The sequence below is a fragment of the Artemia sp. Qi Xiang Cuo genome, chromosome 6, assembly GCF_049724085.1.
Source record: "Artemia sp. Qi Xiang Cuo chromosome 6, ASM4972408v1, whole genome shotgun sequence".
NCBI lineage: Eukaryota > Metazoa > Arthropoda > Branchiopoda > Anostraca > Artemiidae > Artemia > Artemia sp. Qi Xiang Cuo.
The window spans coordinates 80,552,677-80,580,072 of NC_142799.1; the positions used below are offsets into that span (position 1 = coordinate 80,552,677).

Below are 27,396 nucleotides of genomic sequence, written 5' to 3' on the forward strand. Positions count from 1 at the left end.
CCCTCTCTCCCTCCTTTCTCTCCCCCATTGTTCTTTCTCTTTCTGACTTTCTCAGAAAGTCAGACAGTCGCCTGCTCAGACAGTAACGTCAACATAACAAGAAGACAGAAAAAACTCTAAGATCAAAATGGATTACCTGTAAGCATTATATTCTTTCGGAAAGATTATCCAGGAATCCCATCCTATTTTTTCGAATTCAACTTTCATATCAATTTTATGGCATCCATTACTGGATGAATAAATACTTCTTTTTGCTCTTTTTTCCACATTTTTCATTTTCTTCTGATGTGCTGAATAAGTCACCAAATACGACTGACTTCGTACATTCAGCTTATAACCTTTGATAACGAGCTTTCCGTTCATCATATTTATTAATTCTTTGACGTCAAGAACTCTCAATCCTCCAATTGATGTAATTGGTGTGCAGTTAACTTTTCTCCAGCCCATTGGTGTCTGTGCTTTTATAAATATCTGTAATAAAATTAAATGAATTAAAGGAATTAATTAAACGCATATTATAAAATATTTTTTCTCAAACTGTTCGTGGTAACTCTATCTCTCTCTCTCTCTCTCTCTCTCTCTCTCTCTCTCTCTCTCTCTCTCTCTCTCTCTCTCTTTCTCTCTCTCTCACAGAAAGGAGGATTTCTGTTCATTTTCAGCTTTAATGTACCTACTTTTGCTTGAATAAGATAAGATTATTTCGAAAATTGAATAATAGACCAGAATTAAGTACTGAATCTCTTTTGTGTTTCCATTATTGATTTTTATCCATTAACATTTTTATCAACCAACAAACAGAACAAAAAATAAACCCACACAAAATAAAAAAAAAAGATAAAAAAAGAAATAGAATAAATAAGAGACCGACCATATATAATTAAAGATTTGTAAAAACGTAAAATAATATAAAAGCGTTTATTTTAATTAAATATGAAACAGAAATAAAAAAGTTTTTATATTGAAATACAATTTTAATTCTATAATGAAACTAAGCAAATATGTGCAAGAAGAATGCACAAACACATTTCTTTTTTCCTTCTTTTTCCTACTATTTTTGTGCTCTAAATCCCACCCTCAGCTTCAGTCGGCCAACTACTCGACCTGTTTTGAGGTTTATCACTCGTAAAAAAGTTACCATCATTCAATCCAAAAATAACTATATGACTCTTTATGTGGAGGGGAGGGGGTGGGGTATAATGAAATAATCAAATTCATCTTTGGCTGCAATACTGTGCCTAACTCAATCCTGATAAAAAAAAACCTCAGAAATCGCTTTTGACGGAAAATCCTGTCCTAAATGCCAGAGGCATTCTAAAATCAGGGTCTTTCATCATCAGGGTATTTGATATCACGTTCTGTCTTTAAGATACTGGACTATTGCTTTGGAGACTAAGTATCATTAAAAAACTTAGTCTCCGTTAATGCGTTGACTCTGATCAACGCATTAACGTTGAAAGTCAAATTTGGAAGTATACAGATTAATTTTGAAAAATTGAGTCCTATCAAGTGGTCAGCCATCTTCTTTAAATGATAATACCCTGTAAGAAAAAATACAATTTGTGTCAGTGCCCCTCAGCTTTTCAAGTGCATTTACAGTTCCTGGAAATTATGGTAATCTCAATGTAGTACCTGGTCTTGGTTCCTATAGTTGCCTTCATTTTGAATGTAAAGTTCTGCACCAAGAAGGAACTCATCTTTCAGTGAACTCAAGTCAAAACTAACTTTTCCAGTAGAATAGCCTAAAAAAGTGAAAATAATGGTAATCCAAAGCAATAGCAAGTTTCATTAAAATCACTTGTTTTCGTCAGTGTACCCAAAATGTTCATAATCCTAATAAAGTAAAAAAATGGCCGTTCTTTTACTCATCTATGTTCTAAGATCTTACATCTTTTGACATAGAACGCTTAAAAGTGAGATCTTAGCACTAACATCTTACATCTTATAGCGTTCTTTTGCAAACGTCTTTCATCATTCTGCTCCGATCAGCGGTCTAAGAACAATAGGGCCGTTCTTTTACTCATCTATGTGCTAACATCAGTGCATCAGTGAGAGCAGCATCAGTTTCGATAACATCAGTGAGCTGTAAGATCTTAGAAAAAAGATGAGTTAAAAGAACGGAAATCTTTGCAGAAAGATGTGAGATCTTAGATGTAAGATCTTAGTGCAAAAGAACAAGCCTAATGATGAGTTTATCATCAAAGTTCTCTCATCATTGTTCTATATGGCAAAAAGATGGCGTCCTTCACACATTTTGCTAACATCAGTGAGCTGTAAGATCTTTGAACAAAGATGAGTTAAAAGAAAGGAAATCTTTGCAGAAAGATGTGAGATCTTAGATATAAAATCTTAGTGCAAAAGAACGGCCCTAAAGTTTTCATTTCATCTATAAGCAAAGAGCAAAATTGAAATATCCAGTCGGCTGGCAGTTCAAAGCCGTATGTATAATGTCTATTACATTTGGATTTATTCACATTAAGCATAATTCATTCTGTATGATTAAACTTTCGTTGATAGTAATAGTAACTAAAGAACTATCCTTTTGAATAGTTTGATTCTAAAGAACTCTCGACTGGAACGCTGAGAACTCTATACCTAGAACTCTAAAGAGTTTGAAAAGCAAATTTACATAAAAGAATTTACTTTTAAGGCTCTAAGCCCTCTTTCAAAATTCGTGCACACCCGATAGCAAGTGGCATATGCTAGTGAGGTACCACACAAGGTATGGCTCCGGCGTGCCGTACGTGACGGAACAAAAGGCTATCCGACCTAGGTATTAGGCAATGTAAAGTGGGCACCCCCTGGGCTGATCTTAATTACGTAGGGTTTGCGAGTAAAAAGCCGCCAATCAAAATCTTTTACCATAGAAAAACTGACATACTTTCAGAAAAGAAAAAGGCGTAGATAAAAATTACGCTTTCAAAGACTTCAAACATCCGCAAATCTAAAAACATAAGTTTTATTCCTCTGTCTTTGCAAGTATGAATTCTTTAGAAATTTCCTTGAGTTGATATTGCGCTTTTTTTTTTCAGGTGATTGTATCGAGACAATGGCTGTTGAAATTAAAAGAGGGATCATTCATCTGGGAATTTTGATTATTGTTTTTTAAGTAAAAACGAAATTGAACCGATGCAAATAGTTGTTTTTGACACTTTGTACAAAAATGTTTCTAGGTTAACATTTTCCTATTTTCTTGTAAGAAGTCTTTGCAACTTTTTGTCCAAATTCCTTAATAGCGACTTCTGAAACACGAAGGCTGTTGAAATAGAAAGAAAAACCTTGTTTAAATCACTTAAAGCTTTAGAGAAGGATTAAGGGTGGGACATCCCCCCCTCGTATACGGGATAATTTTTGTCCATTTTAAGTTTAACAAGGAGCAATGTTGCTCCTTGTTGGGGTGCTACCATTTCACCTAACCATCCCAAGCCCTAAACGACATAACATCTAACCGTCAGGACATCGACAAAAAATTTATAAGTTTATATAATAGTAATAAGTATATAATAGTTTAGAAACAAATTACGGCTATATATTTGCACATCTGGGGGGGGGGGGCGTAAAGCATAGCATATATTAAATACGTAAACTAACCTAACCTAGGTACCTCCTCCCCTAAACCCCAAAAAACTAAAGTTTAAAATTTTAGATGTTATGACGGTTAGAGGTTCTGACAGATTTTTTTGTCGGATGTTATGACAGATTCTGTCGATGTCCTGACTTTAGTGGTCCTGACGGTTAGATGCTGTGACGCCTTCCCTCCTTCTTTTCAGTTGAAAAAATTCGATGTTTTCATTAAATCAAACAGTTCGTGGTAGCGAACTGTAAGTAAGGAGCGACCCGGCTCAATGGTAACCGAAACTCTAAAAAACAGAATTTTGATACAAATAGATACATACAAAGAATCAGATTTTAATTCTGATTTCAAATATATAAGTTTCATCAAGTTTAATCATACCCATCAAAAGTTACGCGCCTGAGAAAATTTGGCTGATATTCGAAAAAGGTGGAGACCCCCTAAAAGTTATAGAACCTTAATGAAATTCACACCATCATATTCAGCGTATCAAAAAACCCTACTGTAGAGGTTTCAAGCTCCTATCTGCAAAAATGTGGAATTTTGCATTTTTTGCCAGAAGAAAGATCACGGGTGCGTGCTTATTTTTATTTTTTTTCTTTTTCCCAGGGGTGATCGTATTGATCCAGTGGTCCTAGAATATCGTAGGAAGGCTCATTGGAATGGAAATTAAAAGTTCTGGTGCCCTTTTTAAGAGACCAAAAAAAATGGAGGGCACCTAAGCCCCCTCCCACGCTCATTTTTTCCCAAAGTCACCCAATTAAAATTTTGTGATAGCCATTTTGTTCAGCATAGTCGAAAATCTAATAAATAAGTCTTTTAGGATGACTTAATCCCCCACACTTCCCAGGGAAAGAGCTGCAAGTTATGAACTTTTCCCATTGCTTACATATTGTATTGGATATTGGGAAGTATACAGACATTTTCAGGAAGAATTTTTTCTGGTGTGGGGGGGGGTCTGGAGGAGGGAGTTCCTCGGGAGAATCTTTCCGCGGAGGATGTTTCTTTGGGGTAAGGGATATTTCTATGAAGGGGGCGCCGGATTTCCAAGCATTATTTAAAAAACGATCAGAAATTAAATAAAAAAAACAAGTTTTTTTCAACTAAAAGTAAGAAACAACATTAGAACTTAAAATGGACAGAAATTATAACGTATATGAGGGGGTTCTCCCCCAAGTCAATACCTCGCTCTTTACGCTACAGTTTTTTTTAGTGCTTTCAAAAGAGCTATCTATTATAATTAAACGGCCTTTGTGATTAAGGGGTTTGTTAATTAATTTTTTTTAAGTTTTAACGTAAAGAGCTTGGTATTGACTAAGGGGAGAACCCCATCATTTACATAATAAAATAAACGTAATAAAAAAAAAACAATAAAAAAAACAAGCGATACGGCTCAATAGTAATCGAAACTTTTAAAAACGGAACTTTGATGTCAATAACTGTATCAAAAGAATGGGCTTATAATGCTGATTCTAAATATATGATTTTATTAAGTTTAGTATTACTCATCAAAGGCTACGAGAAAATTTACCTGATTTTTTAAAGAGGGGGAAACATCCCCTAAAAGTGAAAGAATTTTAATAAAAATCACACAGTCAGATTCAGCGTATCAGAAAACCCTATAACATAGGTTTCAAGCTTATATCTGCAAAAATCTGCAACTTTGTATTTTTGCCAGAACAAAAATATACGAATATAGAAGTTTGTTACGTAAGTTAATTTGTAAATTACGTCAGAACCAAATTTAGAGACAGCCATTTAGCAAAAGAAAAGTAAAATTTTTATGCAATTTTTTTTTATTTATTAATTGACGGTGAGCCAAAATAAAAGCTGCATTAAGTAAAAACGATCAGAAATTAAATTAAAAAAAAAGTTTTTTTAACTGAAAATATGGAGCTACAATAAAAATTAAACCCACGAGAAATTCTTTTGTATATGAACAGGACTGTCCCCTCCTCAACGCATCGCTCTTTGCGCTAAAAATTGACTCGTTGACACAGATCCATTTTTTAAAACAATAAACAACTGTAATATACAGAACAAGACATTGTGTTAGGGACCGCCTCTTTAAGATACGGAATAATTTCTGTTCGTTTTAAGTTTTAATGTCGCTCCTTACTTTCAGTTTAAATTTTTTTTTTTATTTAATATAATGAAGAGCGAATAGTGCCTGCGATAGTTTATCTTTGGTGACCAACAGGTTTCAGCTATTTTTTCACAAACAAAAATTTGCTTTTTCATAATTTTTATTACGATAAAATTTAAATTACATAATTTAATGATGTACCTTAGCAAATCTTATCTCAAACGAATTTTTTTTGGATGTTACTTATAGGAATTTGATGGTATGCATATCCTTTTTTAATCTTTCTTTTTTTAACCGGCATACGCTTTCGATTCCACTATGTACCAATAGCAGAGTAATGCCTGAGCCAAACTATAGTCCCAAATGTACCTAAAAGCGAAAATAGGCACAACTACAGAAGCTATAGTGCATACAGAGCCGAGTCTGGTGAGTTGAGTTAAGTGTATGTTTCCAGCATAATTCTTTGATTGACCAGTCACTTTCTTTTTCTACTTTCTTTAAATCTTTCTTTATGACGTCCTCCCACCCCAGACGAGGATGACCTGCTTTCCGTTTAGCCATAGACGGTTGACCGAAAAGAACAATCTTCGGCAATCTGTCGTCCTTAATCCACACAACGTGCCCTAGCCACCTCAACCTTTCTTTCATTATAGCGCTAGAGAGCGGTATTGAACCACATTTTTCGCACAACCTATTGAGTCAGCCGGGTACCCAGAACAATCCTTAAGCAATTTCTCTGGAAAAACATCTAGCAAATCTTCATCCGCTTTTCATAGCGCCCATGCTTCAGAGCCATATTTGACGACTGTCATCACTGTAGCTTCTAATATTCTAATATTGGTTTGCAGACTTATTTTCCTATTTTTCCAAACTTTTTTTAAACTGCGAAAAAACGCCCTGAGCCTTGGCAATTCTACTTTTAACATCTTCACCGCTTTTGGCATGTAAGTTCTATTGTAACATCAAAAGAAACCTAGTTCAGTCGTAAGTCTTAACTTTTCAATCACCCAGCGTGACTGTACTGTAGCTTGGAACAGTGGTGTCGTTTTGGAGGGTGGTGGTAGCCCCCCCCCCAAAGATTTGGGTAAAAAATTATTATACAGCCCATGTCCCTTGACTCTCCGGATGGAGACCCCTCTTGCCCCCCAATAAAAATACTGTAGCCACTCCCCTAGCTTGGACATATATAAGCTTGATTACCTTTGCCCTGAATACTGCGGATCAAAGTGGCATTATAAGGACTTGGGAGACTATTAACGTCGCCACCATTTGTTGCTTGCTCGTAGAGCTCCACCATAAAATGTGGAGGATCTGGACGTCTTCTTCCATGAACCTGAAATATATTGTTAAAGTTTTTTCAGTAGGAATACTCATTTTCGAATATAGGCGAGATCTAGAATACTGAATTTTCACGGTTGTCCTCTTGTATGGAGCCTAGGAAAGAACGAGCCCTAGCCCATAGTAAACAAAGATTTAAAGACACCATTTGAAAACAAGACTATCAAGTGAGAAAGAACTGTCATTTGAAGCCGATTTAAGAATGATAACTACTATTTCAATTCATCGCAGTGATAGAAGTTTATTGGGAAAATAAATTTGTGGGATTTCCCTAACATAGCCTGTATCCCCACAAAAAGAGTCAAACCGAAATAAGAACTACACCATTAGAATCATCATAGCAGGAAATCTAATTTTAGAAAATTACAGTCACCCATCTTGAGCAACAAGGAGAGCCACTTTTCTACAATGGATGATGCATGATGTCTTATTTTTTTTTAGTTGCCGCTAATGAGGCAAGCTGTAGTACACATGTCTTTTGAAAAGGCTGTGATATAACACACGTATCTTTTGAAAAGCTACTTTTCAAAAGTATGATGTAACATTTTAGTTACTAAGTTGCCCTGTATTTTGCGGTTTGTTTTCACTACTTCAGATAAAAAAAAAATCCAAAGGTTTAACCAAAAGAGGAAGAGCGCCTGGACACCTCCTTCAATCAAAAATGTATTTTTGTCAGCTTAGGTAAATTTATCTTAAACTACTAATTTTCTACCTAAACCAAGGCCAAAAATGTTTCATCCTAGCCGACGAGTTTGATAAAATGGAAAATTGATACCCAATTAGATGATAGGAACAAACCAAAAGTACTGATTGATTGTTATATTCATAACTATAAATAAGAAAAAAAAATACGATAACGAAAATGAGGAAAACTGAGGAACGTGGAAAAGGAAAATAAGGAAAACTGAGGCACGTATCAAGTTTATTCATTTATTATAAATTGATTGAATAAGCACTATACTTCGGAAACACCTTTTGAACGAGAAGCTGTAAAATTGAGTTCTTCAGCACCAAAGCCTTCTATTTCTAATACTAAGCTCTAAGTTTTAACCTTCCCATACTTGTTTTCTTATTGTCTTAGAAGTTGAAATTTATGAAATATTTTTCTTGAAAATCTTAAATAGAGGCCAAAAATGTTTCATCCTAGCCGACAAGTTTGATAAAATGGAAAATTGACACACAATTAGATAATAGAAACAAAGTAAAAGTACTGATTGATTGGTATATTAATACCTATAAATAAGAAAAAAAACACACGATAAAGGAAATGAGGAACACCTTTTGAACGAGAAGCTGTAAAATTGAGTTCTTAAGCACCAAAGCCCTCTATTTCTAATACTAAGTTCTAAGTATTTTAACCTTCCCATCTTTGTTTTCTTATTGTCTGAAATTGAAATTCTTGGAGCATTTTTCTTGGAAACCGTAAGTAGATTTTGGGATGTTTTTGGGGACGTTTAGTCACCGTAGAGATATGCACTTAAGTTATTTGTATTTTACCCCCCAATTTACTGATTAGTTTTATTTTTTTTTAAGTAAGATCAACTACAAGCCAATAATGGCTTGAAATATGGCACTAAATTGAAATATGGCATAAAAATGGCACTAAATTTTAGGTTATTTGCATTTTACCCCCACTTTTTTGATTTTTTTGTAATTGAAATTAACTACAAGCCGAACATGTAGACTACATATGTACTAGTAGTTATACACAGCCTCTATTTTTAAGGGGGGGGGGGTATAAAAAGGCTTTTTTTATGGAAAGGTAATCTGAAACCCAGAAATTAGGTTTTGTGCCCAGATTTTTTGAAATTTTGTTTAGGATTCTTTAATAGAGTCTTTTCCAAAGTTTGGCAAGAGGGCAGTTTGATAGGATACGTGATGCACTTTTTTTTGTGGGAATATGCACTTTCACATTGCAAGAAACAGGCTATTGGACGTCGAACCGTAATTAACAAAGAGCGAATCAAATTATTATGATGTGTAGTCTCAGCAAAAACATGATATCCTTCTAGTTGTTTCAAATAAATACGAATGTTAATGTAACTTTCTTTATATGTTTTCATGAATAATATTATATCTTTTTTTCTGTTATTTTGTTTATGCCCAAACAAAGGAACAGTAAATACATGTTAATTGTTATTCAAATATATCTATTATCATAGAGAGGTGCTCAGCTTTGCAAAGGTTGTAAGAGGGGATTTACATACGTTGAAAGTTTGAGAAACGCTCCTGTCGACGAATCACATGGTGAATCTTAAAGAAATTCACCCTGTATGTGAACATACATATGCTTATATTTTCCATACGACGTAGTTGACTCACAACCGTATCTCGGTACGTCTCCTTTGGTTCTAGTTTTGGTAAATAATGCTTAAAATTAAATTCATATATCCCAGAATTAATAAATTAGATCCCAAAATGTCTTACCCGGATTAAAATGTGCAAATTTAGTTCGACCGCAGTCAGGGGCAGTACTAGAGGAAAATCTTAGGGGGGAAGGTAATTTGACAAAGGCACCAATAAGTAAAATCTTGGGAAAGGGGGCAATGTGACAAAGGGGTCAATGATTGACCAAAACGAACAAATTTGTTTTTAAAAAAGAATAAAAACAGAAAAAAAAAACAAGGAATGAGGGTGACAGAAAAAATCTTGACGGGGGGAGGGGGTTGTCCCCCCGCCCCTTGAATCCCCCAGTGACCATTATTCGGTTATGCACTTTTTTTAAACATCAAGTTATAAAGTGTGCGTCTACAATCACCCATCGATATTTCATGGATAGGTAAATCGAATTTCTGAGCAAGCAATAGTTCAAAGAAAACTTGAAGCAATACCTTTTCTTGGATTGAGTCTTCAGTGCATTCATTAATGCTTCCAAGTTCACTGAATTCAACCAATAAAAACATGAATAACGTAATGATTGATTTGTTCATTCTCAAAATTCGATTTTCCGAAGAGTGTAAGACAAATGATGAAAATTTACTAATGTCTTTTCTATATATACCAGGTCAAAGGAGTGGCCAGTCTAGAACTGGCCAATGGACTTTAAGACTTCCAGGAATAGTTCTCTTGTCGTGAAATTAAGACAGAAATACTTTTGCTTACTAATCCTTTAAATGAAGGAATTTCCCGTTGAATTATTTTTGACAAGACTGTCTCTAAGAAGTTTAAACTGTCGGCAGGAATGTTCGATATGAAAAAGATAAATATGGGGCTATAAAGATAGAATGCCAATTTATCAAAAAAAATTGAGCCGTTCTAAAAATTGTTGCCACCATGTGACTACAACTTGAATAGACAAATATGTTTGATATGATTCCAAATTGTACTAATTACAGAGTAGCTATGTGACCTTTCTAATACCAAATAAGAGGTCACATAAATGTCGAAAAATACAGAATATGCGAGCTATTGATTTTAATGAGCAAAAACTAAAGTTCTAAGGGTTCTGGCCTCAATTTTTACTGCTAAATTACAGAACAGGAAGAGACGAGGATCAAGTTGATTGCCTTTAGATATGACAGAGTGAAGACTCACTGGTGGTTTTTGAGGACTTGTTTATGGGGGGGGGGGGTGAGGCTGTATAACCCCAAAAAATTCGATTCTGCTTACTTAAAAACAGTTTTTTTTAATGGAAAAAAAATGTTACATATTATCAAAGCCCAAGGATAATATAATTATATTATCCTTGTATAGTTATATCGAAACTCACATTAAAAGGAAACTCACATTAAAATTCAATCGTAAAAACTAAAAATTTACAAAACAGCCCTAGCATCATTACTTCAAGGAAGTTCAACCAGGACTGGCACATCAAGCGAAATGAAAAAAGACAGTTGATTCAAATGGAATAAGGAACAACTTACAGACAAGCTCTTAAAGCTAATCTTGCCTTTTTGGCAGCCAACCTTGAAGGTCTATCCGTAACAGATTGAATGGAATTATTTACTGTTTTTTTTTAATATAATTAGTTAAATCATTTCTAATTAAATTTGCATATAAGGCGTTAAGCTAATATTCCCCCAAATCTCTATTTAAAGAAGTATTACTATTTATTTTGATTTCAATTTCAATTGCCTCTCGAACTACCTGTTTTATGCCTAAATCATTGCTAACAAGGGAAGTTTCTTCAAAAAGCATTTTATGGCTAGGATTATCATATATATGACTACTTAAAGCATCAGAATCAAAAGAAATATTTCTACTATTAGAATTTAAACCTTTAGTTATGTCATCTTTGTGTTGTTGTAGGCGTTTTTATAAATTTTGATGGGTTCTACCAACATAAAAGTTGCCACAGTCACATGGTATTTGATAAACCCCTTTTTGGCGAGTAACTGGGGTTATATCTTTACCAGAGTTTAGGAATTTCCATGGGGGAGATCCAGTTATTTGAAACAGTTCGTGATAACGAACTATAAGTAAGGAGCTACCCGGCTGAATAGTAACCGAAACTCTAAAAAGCGGAATTTTGATTCCAATAGATATATAAAAAGAATCAGATTTTTGTGCTGATTTCAAATACACAAGTTTCATCAGGTTTAGTCCTACCTATTAAAAGTCACGCGCCTGAGAATATTTGCCTTATTTTAGAAAATAGGGGAAAACACCCCCTAAAAGTCATAGAACTTCAATGAAAATCACACCATCAGATTCAGAGTATCAGAAAACCCTGCTAGAGAACTTTCAAGCTCCTATCTGCAAAAACGTGGAATTTTGTATTTTTTTTTTTTTGCCAGGAGAAAGCTCGCGGATACGTTCAGCTGTATTGTATATATTTCTCTATTTTTTTTCAAGAAGAAAGATCACGGATGCGTGTTTATTTTTTTTTGTTTATTTGTTTTTTATTTTGTTTTTTTTTCCCAGGGGTGGTGGTATCAACCCAGTGGTCCTAGATTATCGCCCGGGGGAAAGTTAGTCCCCGGGGGAAAGTTTGCAAGTTATGAACTTTGCCCAATGTTTGTAAATAGCATTGGTCATTGGGAAGTAGTCAGGGGTTTTCAGGGGGATTTTTTCTGGTAGTTGGGTGGGGGGTCTGGGGTTACGTGGGAGAATCTTTTCATGGAGTAAGTGTTTATGGGGGAAGGGACATAGCTATGAAGGGGGAGCCAGATTTCCTAGAATTATTTAAAAAACGATCAGAAATTAAATGAAAAAAAATCAACTGAAAGTAAGGAGCTACATCACAACTTAAAATGAACAGAAATTATTGCGTATATGATTGGGTTTGTTCCCTAGTCATTACCTCGCTCTTTACGCTAAAGTTTTTCTTTTGTACTTTCACCAGAGATATTTATTCTAATCAAGGGGCTTTGTGATTAAGGGGTCATTATTAAGGAATTGGAACAAAAATTTGAACTATAGCGTAAAACGCGTGGTATTGAGTAGGGGGAGAACTCCTTAATATACGTAATAAAAATATACGACTATAGAAGTTCGTTACGTAAGTTAATTCGTAAGTTGCGTCAGAACAAAATTTCGAGAAACCCATTTAGCCAAAAATAAGTCAAATTAATATGCAAATTTTGTTTTAATTATTCATGTACGGTGAGGCAAAATCAAAGCTGCATTAATTCAAAAAAGTTCAGAAATTAAATAAAAAAAAAAGTTCTAAAAAAAAAAAAAAGTTAAATTAAAAAAAAAAAAAAAGTTTTGATGTATCAATAGATGCATCAAAAGAATTGGATTTTTATGCTGATTTTAGATATATAAGGTTCATCAAGTTTAGTCCTACCCATCAAAAGTCACAAGCCTGAGAAAATTTGCCTTATTTCTGAAAAAGGGGAAAATTCCCACTAATAGTCATAGAATCTTAATGAAAATCGCACCATAGTGCCATTTGGAACTTGCTGATGGTGGAACCAGAGGCAACGCTAATGCTATAGCGTTGCCTATTGTAAAGGCCATACGGCTCCAATGTTTTATTATTTAAAATTATTATTATTATTATTATTTTATTCCCAGAGGCACTTCACACGGAAGGGATCGTCGTAGAAACTTCAAAGGGGGCTCATTCGATTGGAAATCAAGAGTTCTAGTGCCCTTTTTAATAGTCGAAAGTGATTGGAGGGCAACAACCCCCCAAGCCCATCATTCCCCCAAACACATCCAATCAAAATTTTGAGATAGTCATTGTGTTCAGCGTAGTTGATTTCCCGATAAAAAATAGGTTTTTGAGGAGGAAACTCCCCCACAACTCTCAGGGAAAGGGTTTTAAGTTATGCCCTGGGGGCATATACGGTTTTTATAGAAGTCGGTGTAGTAGAAACTTCAAAAAGGACTCATTTGATGGGAAATTCAAAGGGCTAGTGCCCTTTTTAATAGTCGAAAGTGATTGGAGGGCAACTAGCCACCCACCACACCCATCATTCCCCCAGATACATCCAATAAAAATTTTTAGATAGCCATTTTGTTCAGCGTAGTTGATTTCCAGATAGAAAAGATATTTTTGAGGAGGACAATCCCCTACAACCCTCAGGGCAAGGGTTTTAAGTTTTGCCCTGGGGGCATATAAGGTTTTTATAGAAGACGTTGTCGTAGAAACGTCAAAAAAGGCTCATTTGATTGGAAATTCAAAGGTCTACTGCCCTTTTTAATAGTCGAAAGTGATTGGAGGGCAACTAGCCCCCCCACGCCCATCATTCCCCCAAACACATCCAATCAAGATTTTGAGATAACCATTTTGTTCAGCGTAGTTGATTTCAAGATAGAAATTCCGTTTTTGAGGAGGACACTCCACCACAGCCTTGAGGGAAAGGGTTTTTAGTTATGCCCTTGGGGCACATAAGGTTCTAATAGAAAGCGTTTTTGTAGAAACTTCAAAACCTGCTCATTCGATTGGAAATTCAAAGGGCTAGTGCTCTTTTTAATAGTCGAAAGTGATTGAAGGGAAACTAGCATCCCCCCATGCCCATCAGTCCCCCAAACACATCCCATCAAAATTTTGAGATGGCCATGTTGTTCAGCGGAGTTGATTTCCAGATAGAAAATATGTTTTTTGAGAAGGAGACTCCCCAACAACCCTCAGGGCAAGAGTTTTAAGTAATGCCCTGAGGGCACATAAGGTTTTTATAGAAGGTATTGTCGTAAAAACTTCAATAAAGGCTCATTCCATCGGAAATTCGAAGGGCTAGTGCCCTTTTTAATAGTTGAAAGTGATTGAAGGGTAACTAGCTCCCCCCACGCCCATCATTCCTCCAAAGACATCGAATCAAAATTTTGAGATAGCCATTTTGTTCAGCGTAGTTGATTTCCCGATAGAAAATAGGTTTTTGAGGAGGACACTCCCCCACAACTCACAGGGAAAGGGTTTTAAGTTATGCCCTGGGGGCATATACGGTTTTTATAGAAGTCGGTGTAGTAGAAACTTCAAAAAGGACTCATTTGATGGGAAATTCAAAGGGCTAGTGTCCTTTTTAATAGTCGAAAGTGATTGGAGGGCAACTAGCCACCCACCACACCCATCATTCCCCCAGATACATCCAATAAAAATTTTTAGATAGCCATTTTGTTCAGCGTAATTGATGTCCAGATAGAAAAGATGTTTTTGAGGAGGACACTCCCCCAAAACCCTCAGGGCAAGGGTTTTAAGTTGTGCCCTTGGGGCATAAAAGGTTTTTATAGAAGGCGTTGTCTTAGAAACTTCAAAACAGGCTCATTCGATTGGAAATTCAAAGGTCTAGTGCACTTTTTAATAGTCGAAAGTGATTGCAAGGCAACTAGCCCCCCCCCACGTCCATCATTCCCCCAAACACATCCAATCAAAATTTCGAGATAGCCATTTTGTTCAGCGAAGTTGATTTCAAGATAGAAATTCCGTTTTTGAGGAGGACACTCCTCTACAGCCCTCACGGCAAGAGTTTTAAGTTATGCCCTCGGGGCATATGAGGTTTTTATAGAAAGTGTTGTCATAGAAACTTCAAAAAAGGCTCATTTTATTGGAAATTCAAAGGGCTAGTGCCCTTTTTAATATTTGAAAGTGATTGAAGGGAAACTAGCATCCCCCCATGCCCATCAGTCCCCCAAACACATCCAATCAAAATTTTGAGATGGCCATTTTGTTCAGCGTAGTTGATTTCCAGATAGAAAATATGTTTTTTGAGAAGGATACTCCCCTACAACCCTCAGGGCAAGAGTTTTAAGTAATGCCCTGAGGGCACATAAGGTTTTTATAGAAGGTATTGTCGTAAAAACTTCAATAAAGGCTCATTCCATCGGAAATTCAAAGGGCTAGTGCCCTTTTTAATAGTCGAAAGTGATTGAAGGGTAACTAGCTCCCCCCACGCCCATCATTCCTCCAAAGACATCGAATCAAAATTTTGAGATAGCCATTTTATTCAGCGTAGTTGATTTCCAGATAGGAAATATGTTTTTGAGGTGGACTCTCCCCCAAAACCCTCAGGGCAAGGGTTTTAAGCTATGTCCCGGGGGCATAAAAGGTTTTTTATAGAAGGCGTTGTCGTAGAAACTTCAAAAAAGGCTCATTCGATTGGAAATTCGAAGGGATAGCGCCTGTTTTAATAGTCGAAAGTGATTGGAGGGCAACTAACCCCCTTCTAACGCCCATCTTTTCCCCAAACACATCCAATCAAAATTTATAGATAGCCATTTTATTAAACGTAGTTTTAAGTTCTGGAAACTAGGTCTTTGAAGATGACCACTCCCCCACAGCCCTCAGGGCAAGGGTTGTAAGTTTTGCCCTGGGGACATATAAGATTTTTTTATAGACAACGTTGTCGTAGAAATTTCAGAAAGGGCTCATTCGATTTGAAATTTAAATGGCTAATTCCCTTTTCAATAGTTGAAAGTGATTCTAAGGCAACTGAAACCCCTTCCACGCCCGCCATTTCCCCAAACACATCCAATCAAAGTTGGTGTCGACATAACCCACCCGGGCCCGGGGACAGGCGTTGTAAGTTATGCCCTGGGGGCATATATGGGTCTTAAGGAAGGGATGCTTGTATTAACTTCAAAAAGGGATTACTTGATTTGAAATATAAAGTTCTAGTTTAGTTTTTAAGAGTAAAAAAGATTGGAGTATACCTAGCCCCCCTTTTTTCCTCCACGCCTTTACCACGCTCTTTTTTCCTCAAACCCATCCGATAAGAACTTTGAGATATATTTTCTTTTAAAATAATTCAAAGACTATATAACGAAAACTCAGGGGTCTAAACACCCCCCTAGGGCCCGTGGGCAAGCGTTGTAAGTTATGCCCTGGGGGAATATATGGTTCTTATTGAAGGGATGCCCGTAAAAAATTCAGATGTTGCTCATATTATTGAAAATTGAAAGTTCTAGTTCAGTTTTTTAGAGTCAAAAGAGATTGGCGGGCAACTAGCCCCCCCCCCCTTGCGCCCTTTTTTCCCCAAATGAATCCAATAAAAATTTTGAGATAGCCAATGAGTTAAAATTTTTTCATAAGGCAGATAACAAAAACTCAGGTGTCGTCACAAGACCCTAGGGCCCGAGGGCAGGCGTTGTAAGTTATGCCCTGGGGCATAGATGGTTCGTATGACCGGGATACTCGTATCAACTTCAGAGAGGGCTCATTTGATTGGATATTCAAAGTTGGAGCTCACTTTAAATAATCAAAAGAGATCCGAGGGCAGCCATCCCCCCCCTCCCCCTACGCGGTTTTTTTCAAAACCCATCTGATGACAGTTTTGAGATAGACATCTTGTTTAAAATAGTACAAAGGTCGGATAAGAAAAAATCCGGTGTCATTAAAACCCCCCAGGGCACAGGGGAAGGCGTTCTAAGTTATGCCCTAAGAGCATGTATGAAAGGGCATTTATGAAAGGGATGCTCGTATAAACTTCCTAGAAGGCTCATTTGATTGGAAATTGAAAGTTGTAATTCACTTTTTAAGAGTCAAAAGTGATTGGAGGGCAGCTAGCCTCCCCCACACTCCATTTATTTTTCCCAGAGAAACTTCATATAGAAGGAGTCGTCGTATAAACTTCAAAGGGGGCTCATTCAATTGGAAATCGAGATTTCTAGTGCCCTTTTTAAGAGCCAAAAGTGATCAGAGGGCAACTGTCCCCCCAAGCCCATATTCCCCAAATACATCTGATAAAAAGCTTGAGGTGGCCATTTTGTTAAACATAGTTCAAAGATCATATAACAAAAACTCCTTTATGTATGGCCATTTCGTTAAAAATAGTACAAAAGTCAGATAAGAAAAACTCCTTTGTCGACCCCCCCCCCCCCCGGGCCGAGGCAGACGTTTCAAGTATTGCTCTGGGGGGCATATATGGTTCTTATAGAAGGTATGCTCGTATAAACTTCAGAGAGGGTTCATTTGAATGGAAATTAAAAGTTGTAGTTCATTTTCTCAGAGTGAAAAAAGATTGGAGGGCAACTAGCCCCTCCCGCCCTCCACGCCTTTGGGTGTATCGGATGGATAAACCCATCCGATAAAAATTTCAGTTGACCATTTTCTTAAAAATAGTTCAACCATCACATATTAAAAGAGTCAAAGGAGACCGAAGCTTAATGTAGTCCCTTTACTCCCTCTTTCCCCAAACCCATCCGATAAAAATTTTGAGATAGCAATTTTCTTAAGAATAATTCAAACATCAGATAATAAAAACTCCGAGGTTGACACAAACCCACTTTTTCACTTTGATATTGTTAGTTAGACATCAGTTTTGATACTTTGATGAATATTTGATTTTTTTTTTAGTTTGATTTTGAAATAAGGAATTTTTAAAAACTTGAAGTTTTTTGTAATCAAAACCGACCGAAAATTAATTAAATTCATTTGGATTTTTTTCAGTAAAGTACAAATTACGTTCTGGCTTTTAGAAAGCATGGGGTTCAGAACCCTACTCATATTAATGATTTGTGATAGGTGTATGCTTGGTAGATTATTTGATTCTATTTTTGTTCATTTTTGGTTTAATGGAGTTGTTTACTTTTTTTGAAAAACTTATTTTTTGGAAACAGGTTTTTTTTAAATTGATTGCATAAAAGGTCGATGTAAAATCATTTCGATGAATTCGTTTGTAGATTTTATTTATATGTTTGCAATATTTCTATTATCTACTTAAGAAGTGACACCGAAAGTGTTGTTTTTTGTCAGGGCTTAATTTGTTATGAGGCAGGGGGAAACTGCCCCCTCCGGATCCAAGTTTTCCCCCAGACCCCAGTTTGCACCCCCAGCTGAAATTTAGTTTCTTCAAAAATCTTGTCAAAACTAATTCTGTATAATTCAGAGAAACGGGCCAGTTTTCTTTAGTAATTCTTTGCATTTATGGTACTATATGGCTTTTTTTTAATTTCTCACTGTTATTTTTACTTGATCTGGGAAAAATTGGTCCACCTTTGACCCCCCCCGAGGGTTTTGACGGACTTACGCCCCTGTTTTTAGTGCTATATCAAACGTACGAATGGCAGATTTGATAAAAATCACGTAGATATGAGCGATAGCTTTCAAATGAGCCATTAAACGTCACTTTAAAAAGCTCTGGTAGCCCAGTAACCCCAGCTTTTCCACTTGTGACAAGGCACCCAAAATGCCGTTTTTTAGTGCCATTTGGAACTTGCTGATGGTGGAATCAGAGGCAACGCTAATGCTATAGCGTTGCCTATAGTAAAGGCCTTACGGCTCCAATGTTTTATTATTATTATTATTATTATTTTTTTCACATGGAAGGGGTCGTCGTAGAAACTTCAAAGGGGGCTCATTCGATTGGAAGTCAAGAGTTCTAGTGTCCTTTTTAATAGTCGAAAGTGATTGGAGGGCAACAACCCCCCCCCCATCATTCCCCCAAACACATCCAATCAAAATTTTGAGTTAGCCATTTTGTTCAGTGTAGTTGGTTTCCCGATAGAAAATAGGTTTTTGAGGAGGACACTCCCCCACAACCCTCACGGCAAGGTTTTAAGTTATGACCTGGGGGCGTATACGGTTTTTATAGAAGGCGTTGTCAGAGAAACTTCAAAAAGGACTCATTTGATGTGAAATTCAAAGGGCTAGTGCCCTTTTTAATAGTCGAAAGTTATTGGAGGGAAACTAGCCCCCCCACCATGCCCATCATTCCCCCAAACACATCCTATCAAAATTTTGATATAGCCATTTTGTTCAGCCTAGTTGATTTCCAGATAGAAAATGTGTTTTTTGAGGAGGATACTCCCCTACAACCCTCAGGGCAAGGGTTTTATGTAATGCCCTGAGGGCATATAAGGTTTTTATAGAAGGCGTTGTCGTAAAAACTTCAAAAAACGCTCATTCGATTGGAAATTCAAAGGACAAGTGCCCTTTTTAATAGTCGAAAGTGATTGAAGGGCAACTAGCCCCCCCACGCCCATCATTCCCCCAAAGACATCGAATGAACATTTTGAGATAGCCATTTTATTCAGCGTAGTTGACTTCCAGATAGGAAATATATTTTTGAGGTGGACACTCCCCCACAACCCTCAGGGCAAGGGTTTTAAGTTATACCCCGGGGGCACAAAAGGTTTTTTATAGAAGGTGTTGTCGTAGAAACTTCAAAAAAGGCTCATTCGATTGGAAATTTGAAGGGCTAGAGCCTTTTTTAATAGTCGAAAGTTATTGGGGGGGTAACTAAACCCCTTCTCACGCCCACCATTTCTCCAAACACATCCAATCAAAATTTTGAGATAGCCATTTTATTAAACGTAGTTTTAAGTTCTGGAAATTAGTTCTTTGAAGATGACCACTGCCCCAGAGCCCTCAGGGAAAGGGTTGTAAGTTTTGCCCTGGGGACATGTAAGATTTTTTATAGACAACGTTGTCGTAGAAACTTCAGAAAGGGCTCATTCGATTGGAAATTTAAATGGCTAATTCCCTTTTCAATAGTCAAAAGTGATTCTAAGGCAATTGAAACCCCTTCCACGCCCACCATTTCCCCAAACACATCCAATCAAAGTTGGTGTCAACACAACCCACCAGGGCCCGGGGACAGGCGTTGTAATTTATACCCTGGGGGCATATATGGGTCTTTAGGAAGGGATGCTTGTATTAACTTCAAAAAGTGATTACTTGATTTGAAATATAAAGTTCTAGTTCAGTTTTTAAGAGTAAAAAAAGATTGGAGTATACCTAGCCCGCCCTCCACGCCCTTTTTTCCTCAAACCCATCCGATAAGAACTTTGAGATAGATTTTCTTTTAACACAGTTCAAAGACCATATAACGGAAACTCCGGGGTCAACACAGCCCCCCCCGGGCCCGAGGGCAGGCGTTGTAAGTTATGTCCTCGGGGAATATATGGTTCTTATTGAAGGGATGCTCGTAAAAAAAATCACATATTGCTCATATGATTGGAAATTGAAAGTTCTAGTTCAGTTTTTTAGAGTCAAAAGAGATTGGAGGGCAACTAGCCCCCCCCTTACGCCCTTTTTTCCCCAAATGCATCCAATAAAAATTTCGAGATAGCCATTAAGTTAAAAATTGCTCAAAAGTCAGATAACAAAAACTCAGGTGTCGTCACAACCCCCCAGGGTCCGGGGGCAGGCGTTGTAAGTTATACCCTGGGGCATATATGGATCGTATGAACGGGGTGCTCGTATAAATTTCAGAGAGGGCTCATTTGATTGGAAATTGAAAGTTGGAGCTCACTTTTTAATAATCAAAAGAGATCCGAGGGCAGCTACCCCCCCCCCCCTCCCCCACGCGGTTTTTTTAAAACCCATCTGATGAAAATTTTGAGATAAACATTTTGTTAAAATAGTTCAAAGGTCGGATAAGAAAAAATCGGTGTCAATAGAACCCCCCAGGGCGCAGGGGAAGGCATTCTTATGCCCTAAGGGCATGTATGGTTCTTATGAAAGGGATGCTTGTATAAGCTTCATATAGGGCTCATTTGATTGGAAATTGAAAGTTCCAGTTCACTTTTTTAAGAGTCAAGAGAGTTCAACTAGCCCCCCCCCCGCTCTTTTTTCCCCAAACCAGTCTGCTACAAATTTTGGGATACCCAGTGTTTTTCAAATTGTTCAAAAATTAGATAACAAAAATGCCCCTCAGAGCCCAGGGGATAGGCGTTGTAAGTGTTGTCCTGGGGGCGTATATCGTTCTTATGAAAGGGATGCTCGTATAAACTTCTGAGGGGGCTCATTTGAATGGAAATTGAAAGTTCTAGTTCAATTTCTAAGAGTCAAAAGATATCCGAGGGCAACTATCCCCCCCACACACCATTTTCCCCCCAAGCCCATCCGTTAAAATTTTTATAATAGCCATTTCATTAAAAATAGTTCAAAGGTCAGATAAGAAAATTCACTTTTTAAGAGTCAAAAGTGATTGGAGGGCATCTACCCTCCCCCACACTCCATTTATTTTTTTTCCAGAGAAATTTCATATAGAAGGGGTCGTCGCATAAACTTCAAAGGGGGCTCATTTGATTGGACAACCTACAATCTGTTTGGTCCGTTAAAAAGGGCACTTGCAAATTTAATTCCCTTTCGAATGAGCTACTAAACAACTGACTATGATGTTCGGGCCACCCCTAGCTCCACTAGAAAAAAAAGAATAAAAAAAGGGAGACAGATCAGTGCTACCGTTTGAAAAAAGCGATTTTCTTTATTGTTCAAGGAGGGCGACTGTAATGGTTTTCAACCATGCTGATTCTAATGGTACACTTTTCATTTTGATCTGACACAATTTTTAAGGGGTTTGGGGCTTGTTTTGGAAATCACCATAAATTTCTTTTCGTAATAAACTTTTACTTTTAAGACAAACCAAAAAAACAGTCACCATTACTGAATCAGTGTCAGATAACTATTTTTTTCACTTGGTAGATTTTTTATAAACGTGGTTTTTAACTTTTGGTTACTATTGGCTGTGGTTCGCTCTTTACTAGGTTGCAGCTACCGCTCCATCCATGATGAAAAAATAAGTTAAAATGAAAGTAAAGAGCAAAGTTAAAGCTTACAAAAAAATTATTCTGAATGTGTGGAGCCTTTCTGATCGTTCGGCCTCCTTCTCTTTACTCCTTCAGACCCACTTAGAATTCTTGCTTGATATCATTTTGACAAGCATCGCAGCAAAATTACTGTTTCGTGCGACAAATTGGCAGAAATGTCTGATCGTTCAGCCTCCTTCTCTTTACTCCTTCAGACCCACTTAGAATTCTTGCTTGATATCATTTTGACAAGCATCGCAGCAAAATTACTGTTTCGTAAGACAAATTGGCAGAAATGTCTGATCGTTCAGCCTCCTTCTCTTTACTCCTTCAGACCCACTTAGAATTCTTGCTTGATATCATTTTGACAAGCATCGCAGCAAAATTACTGTTTCGTGAGACAAATTGGCAGAAATTTCTGATCGTTCAGCCTCCTTCTCTTTACTCCTTCAGACCCACTTAGAATTCTTGCTTGATATCATTTTGACAAGCATCGCACCAAAATTACTGTTTCGAGAGACAAATTGGCAGAAATGTCTGATCGTTCAGCCTCCTTCTCTTTACTCCTTCAGACCCACTTAGAATTCTTGCTTGATATCATTTTGACAAGCATCGCACCAAAATTACTGTTTCGTGAGACAAAATGACAGAAATATTGACTTTGGTGTGGCATGATCTCTTGCTACTTATTACTTTCTTAGCACTTTTAAAACAGCTTCTTAATGTTCTATTTAACCAGCCCTTTCTTTTCACGAGTCGTTCTTGAAGAACTGGGACAAAAAATCAAACTTTAGCGCAAAGAGCGAGACATTGAGGAGGGGACAACCCCCTCATATGTGTAATAATGTATGTTCGTTTTGTTTTAAGATTCCTCCTTACTTTCAGTTGAAAAAAAATTGCTTTTTTTATTTAATTTATGATTGCTTTTTTAAATAAAAAAAGGGAATCTAGCTCTCCCTCGACGGAAAGATCCGTTAAATAATGCAATCCCGGTGACAAATTACCCCGGATAATTACCGCTAACAACTCCATATGTAAGACTGAGTCGGCAAAGAGAAAGCAAGACAAATAAAAATAATTTTTTATAAGAATTCTGGCAAATTCCCCCAGCGCAAAATTCCCCTGAAAAGTTAACCCCCCGGAAATTTCCCTCCCCATGGAAAATCCCCCAGCAGAAAATTCACACTCCCCTCACCCGAAAAATGCATGCATGCTTCTCATTAAATACTACACTTAAACAATGGGCAAATTTCATAACTTAAAGACAATTCCCCAGAGGCTGTGGGGAGCCAGGTTATCTCCAAAGGCATAGTTATTGGATCATTCAACTATGCTCAACAATATGCTTATCTCAAAACTTGATCGAACGACTTTGGAGAAAAAAGGGAGAATAATTCCCCTCCCAACATTACAGGACACTGGTTCGATATGATCACCCCTGGGGTGAAAAAACGACAAAAATACAAATAAACTCCCATCTTTGATCTTTCTTTTGGCAGTTTAGCCCCTTTTGAATATTGTGAATATTTCCTTATGCTAGTAACTTTTTATGAACCAAAATTAACAAATTATTTTATTAAAACTATATTCTATTAATACATATATTGTAATCAAGATTTGGTTTCTTAAAGTTTCATCTCTTTTGTACAAGGATTGCTCTTCATTTACAGTTCTGTACCATGAACTGTTTGAACCAGGGTTCTCGTGAATTTGAGGGAGGCCCAAATCCCCCGTCGAACCCCTTTATTCATGCATGAACACAATTCTTCGAAAATGCCAATCATCCCTGAAAAAAAGCTCTCATTGAAAATTTCTTTTCTTAGAGGGGGGGGGGGAGGCGTCTGAAATGTCAAAAACTGATTTGAAGATAGTTAATTTCATGTCTTTGAAGGGGGGTGCTATAGACAAAACTTGTTTTTAGGCAACACCTTCCATCCCCTCTTCTTTAAAAGTAGGTAGGAATAGGAAATATGAATGTAATATTTTATATTACACTTAAATGTTTCTACCTTAAGAGGAAAGACATCACCTCACAGCGTCCATTCCATATTGCAGGCTTAGCCCAAAACATTCCTCAGAGTGAAGGAATTTTAAAAAGTAAATTTTCCCCTGGCCCAATATATATCTGACGGATCTGTCAATGAAATTAAGAAAATTTATGAGCTGTTAAACTACTATAAATAAACTATTGAACCTTCAAATGAATTTATAAATACAAATGAATCTTGAGCCCATTGGTATTTTTCTCCCCTCCATCACTGTAATTAGCGCAGCATCCAACCTTCTATGGGGTATGTGCCCCTAAAACACTCTCCAGATCTGCCCCTGAAGCTAATTGCCAATGATATTAAGAACGAATATGCCACTCTTCTGTACTATGGTTTCTGAAACAGGGGGATTTAGATAGATTTTTAATAGGTTTCAATTTATTGTTATCTTAGCATTTTCATTCGATAGAATTTGGTCCTTTTCGGGTCAGACTTTTTTTCTAGAGACACAAAATAGTAGAACTTTCCCCCTATAGCCTGTGTCATTCAATCTATTTTGCCACTTAAAAAGAGCACTAGCAGTTTCGGTTTTTGTTCAGAAATGCCCTCTTCCAATTTTCTATGACAAATAGTTCAATGCGGTTCCCTATAAAAAAAAACACGGTTACTGTTTGATAAACCCCCTACCGCTCAAGGTGTTCATTCCTTGACGTACCATAGAACTGTTTTTTTTTTCGCTAGTTTCTTTCAGCTTAGCATGAGACTAGACAAAGAGAAGTGACAGAATAGATGGAAAATATATAATTTGGGCTATATATTTGCACATTAGGGGAGGGGGTGGTGGTGGTGGTCGTAAAGTATTTGGACAGTGTGAAGTTAGAAAGCAATTCTTACTACATCATATGCAGAATAATTGCGCCTAACACATTAGGCATGCAGACCCGCTGTACTTAAGCCCCCCACCCCCCCCACCCTAATGTGCAAATATATAACTCAAGTTTGTTTCTAAAGTATTATATTTTCATCTTACTTTGATATATGTCATTAGGATTGAGCGTCAGAGAAACATATTACAAGAATATTAGGTAGGGGGTATAACATACAAGTACCAAAAACAGGAATAATAAAATAAAAAAAACAACAGCTAAATAAACACGCATTCATGACCATCCTTCTAGGGGAAAATATTAAATTTTTGTATTTTGCAGATAAGGACTTGAAACCTCTACTGATACGCTGAGTTTGAAAGGGTTTACTGATATGCTTTATTTAATTGTGTAATTTTCATGGAGATGGCTCCCTCTTTTTTTTTAGGGGGGGGGGGTGTTTTTCACCATCTGTTAAATTATGCAGTTTTATTATTCCAAAGCCTCTTTATTGCTGATTTTAAATGGGCAGGAGGGGCAGTCCTCCCTCCGCCATTGATTTTGCAAATATCTGTTTTTGGTTAGCTTCTTTTTGTATTTTGAGTGAAATAAAAACCGAGAGCCCCCCCCCCCACTAATTTCTGTGAACTGACATCTGTTTCTCTGCTACGTGATCTTCACTTTGACGGACCTGGGACTTCATCGTTGAAAAAATATTAAGCACTGACAAAAGCAGTCCCAAGAGACAGTTGACTCATTTAGATAATATTTACAAAAATGAGTCTTGACGACGACATGGCGGTATCATGAGAAGAAAAAACGAGACATCAGGCAGGTGGTAAGTATTGACCAAGGCATCTATTCATAATCCGTGGCTGTCTTTAGCTTTATAAATATAACTAATAACTGCTGCTATTTTAGGTGAGTGATATCACCAACAGCCAACTGATTTTATGTGTTCGTGAAAATTGATGCAAATGATAAAAGTTCCAATTAAGAAGAATGAAGTCATAAGATCCAGCTACAGACCTTTTTATGAATACTTTAGCCGTCTTATAGCCGAGGGGCTGTCAGAATGAGACCAGGCAATGGCAAAAAATATTCTGTGGAAGACTTAGTGTCTTGAATGTAATATATTGATTATTATTATTTATTAAGAAGAGGAAGAAAGAGATTACTTTCCTTCAATTCCATTGTAAAAAGGAAAGGTAGATGTCGTTTCGAGATTTTACGCTTAGGACGCATTTTCGTAAGAACAATCATATTATCTCGTGTAGCGAACCCCACTTTGATAAACCTGGTTGATTCTTATATTTTTTTTTCTTGAAAACTGTAAGCCATCAAACATTTCTTTTAAAAATCTCTCTGTTTCTCTGTAGCACGACTATTTTCACCTTTTCTTCTTAAAAAAAAAAATTCTTACGTCTTAGAAGTCAACTTCAAGCCAACAAGGGTGAAATTTTTGTATCGTTGTAGCCAAGAAGGGGAAAGTGGAGAAAGCTCAGAAATGTAAATCAACAGCAAAAATAAGAATATTCCAGCAATACGACTTGTCAAGGGGCAATTCTGCAAGCGTTATTGCGGCAAGAAAATCTTACCCCTGCCCTTTACTGGGGTGTCTCCAAACGCATACCATTTAATGGTAAATTCAGTGTAGCTACCGCCGTACGTTCAAGGGGCAATATTGCAAGAGCTATTGTGGCAAAAAAATCTCACCCCTGCCCTTTACTGGGGTGTCTCCAAACGCATACCATTTAATGGTAAATTCTGTGTAGCTACCGCCGTAGGTTCAAGGGGCAATTCTGCAAGCGTTATTGTGGCAAGAAAATCTCACCTCTGCCCTTTACTAGGGTGTCTCCAAACACATACCATTTAATGGTAAATTCTGTGCAGCTACCGCCGTAGGTTCAAGGGGCAATTTTGCAAGCGTTATTGTGGCAAGAAAATCTCACCTCTGCCCTTTACTGGGGTGTCTCCAAGGGCATACCATTTAATGGTAAATTTTGTGTAGTTGCTGCCGTAGTTTTTTTAAGCACAAAAATAAATAGATAAAAATGAGAATTCAAGTGATTAATGTAGTTTTTTATTAATATGATTGATACTGTTGTCAAACTGTAGTTGGATTGCTACAGTCAAGAAGGGCAAAATTTCGTGAAATTTGTATATTGTGACAGCCACAAAGAGGAGAAGGAGGGAGCTTAAAACTCAGGAATTTGAAAAAAAAGTAAGAGAATGAGAAAACCATCAATTTTACTTGTCAAGGGGAAATTCTACAGATCTTACCCCGACAAGAAGTCATGGTAAATCCCTCTGGTACGATGTGTCCAAGCTCATAACATTTAAAGGTAGGTTTAGAGTAGTGGTCATCCCCTGTGTTTAGCTGCCACAGCACGCCATTGATTAATAATTGAAACTTAAACACATGTAAGCACACCTACTCATTGTAAAATCAGCTTTCATTGATAAAGATATTCCTGTAATAAAGTAACACTCCCTGCTTGGACAAGACAGCCGCTCACCAGGGTATGAAGCTTCTTTAGTTTTATTACTAACAGGAAGTATCCCGCCATGAGAAGAAGTTCATTCAGAATGTAAAACTAATCCATAGTTGATGCTGAAGATAAATGTACACAAATTTATATCCAATCAAACTGGGTTGTAGAATTATATTCTACTGTCAATTCAATT

The 27,396-nt window shown here is 37.0% G+C and overlaps 1 protein-coding gene across 2 annotated transcripts in view; it reads right to left on the reverse strand.

Annotated features, from left to right (window-relative positions):
- LOC148951647 (protein DVR-1-like) overlaps window positions 1-27,346 on the reverse strand; it is a 29,570-nt gene extending 2,224 nt beyond the window's left edge. The window contains exons 1-4 of one of the 2 annotated variants that reach the window (XM_089090406.1): window positions 27,228-27,346; window positions 6,858-6,990; window positions 1,630-1,739; window positions 137-471 (exon numbers count right to left, since the gene is read on the reverse strand). In XM_089090406.1, the coding sequence (XP_088946532.1) occupies window positions 137-471; window positions 1,630-1,739; window positions 6,858-6,990; window positions 27,228-27,278 (629 nt within the window). In that variant the 5' untranslated portion in view covers window positions 27,279-27,346. Of the gene's footprint in view, window positions 1-136; window positions 472-1,629; window positions 1,740-6,857; window positions 6,991-9,826; window positions 9,939-27,227 lie in introns of those variants that run through there. The other variant, XM_089090405.1, reaches the window with a different exon arrangement.
- Between the last annotated feature and the right edge of the window lie 50 nt (window positions 27,347-27,396).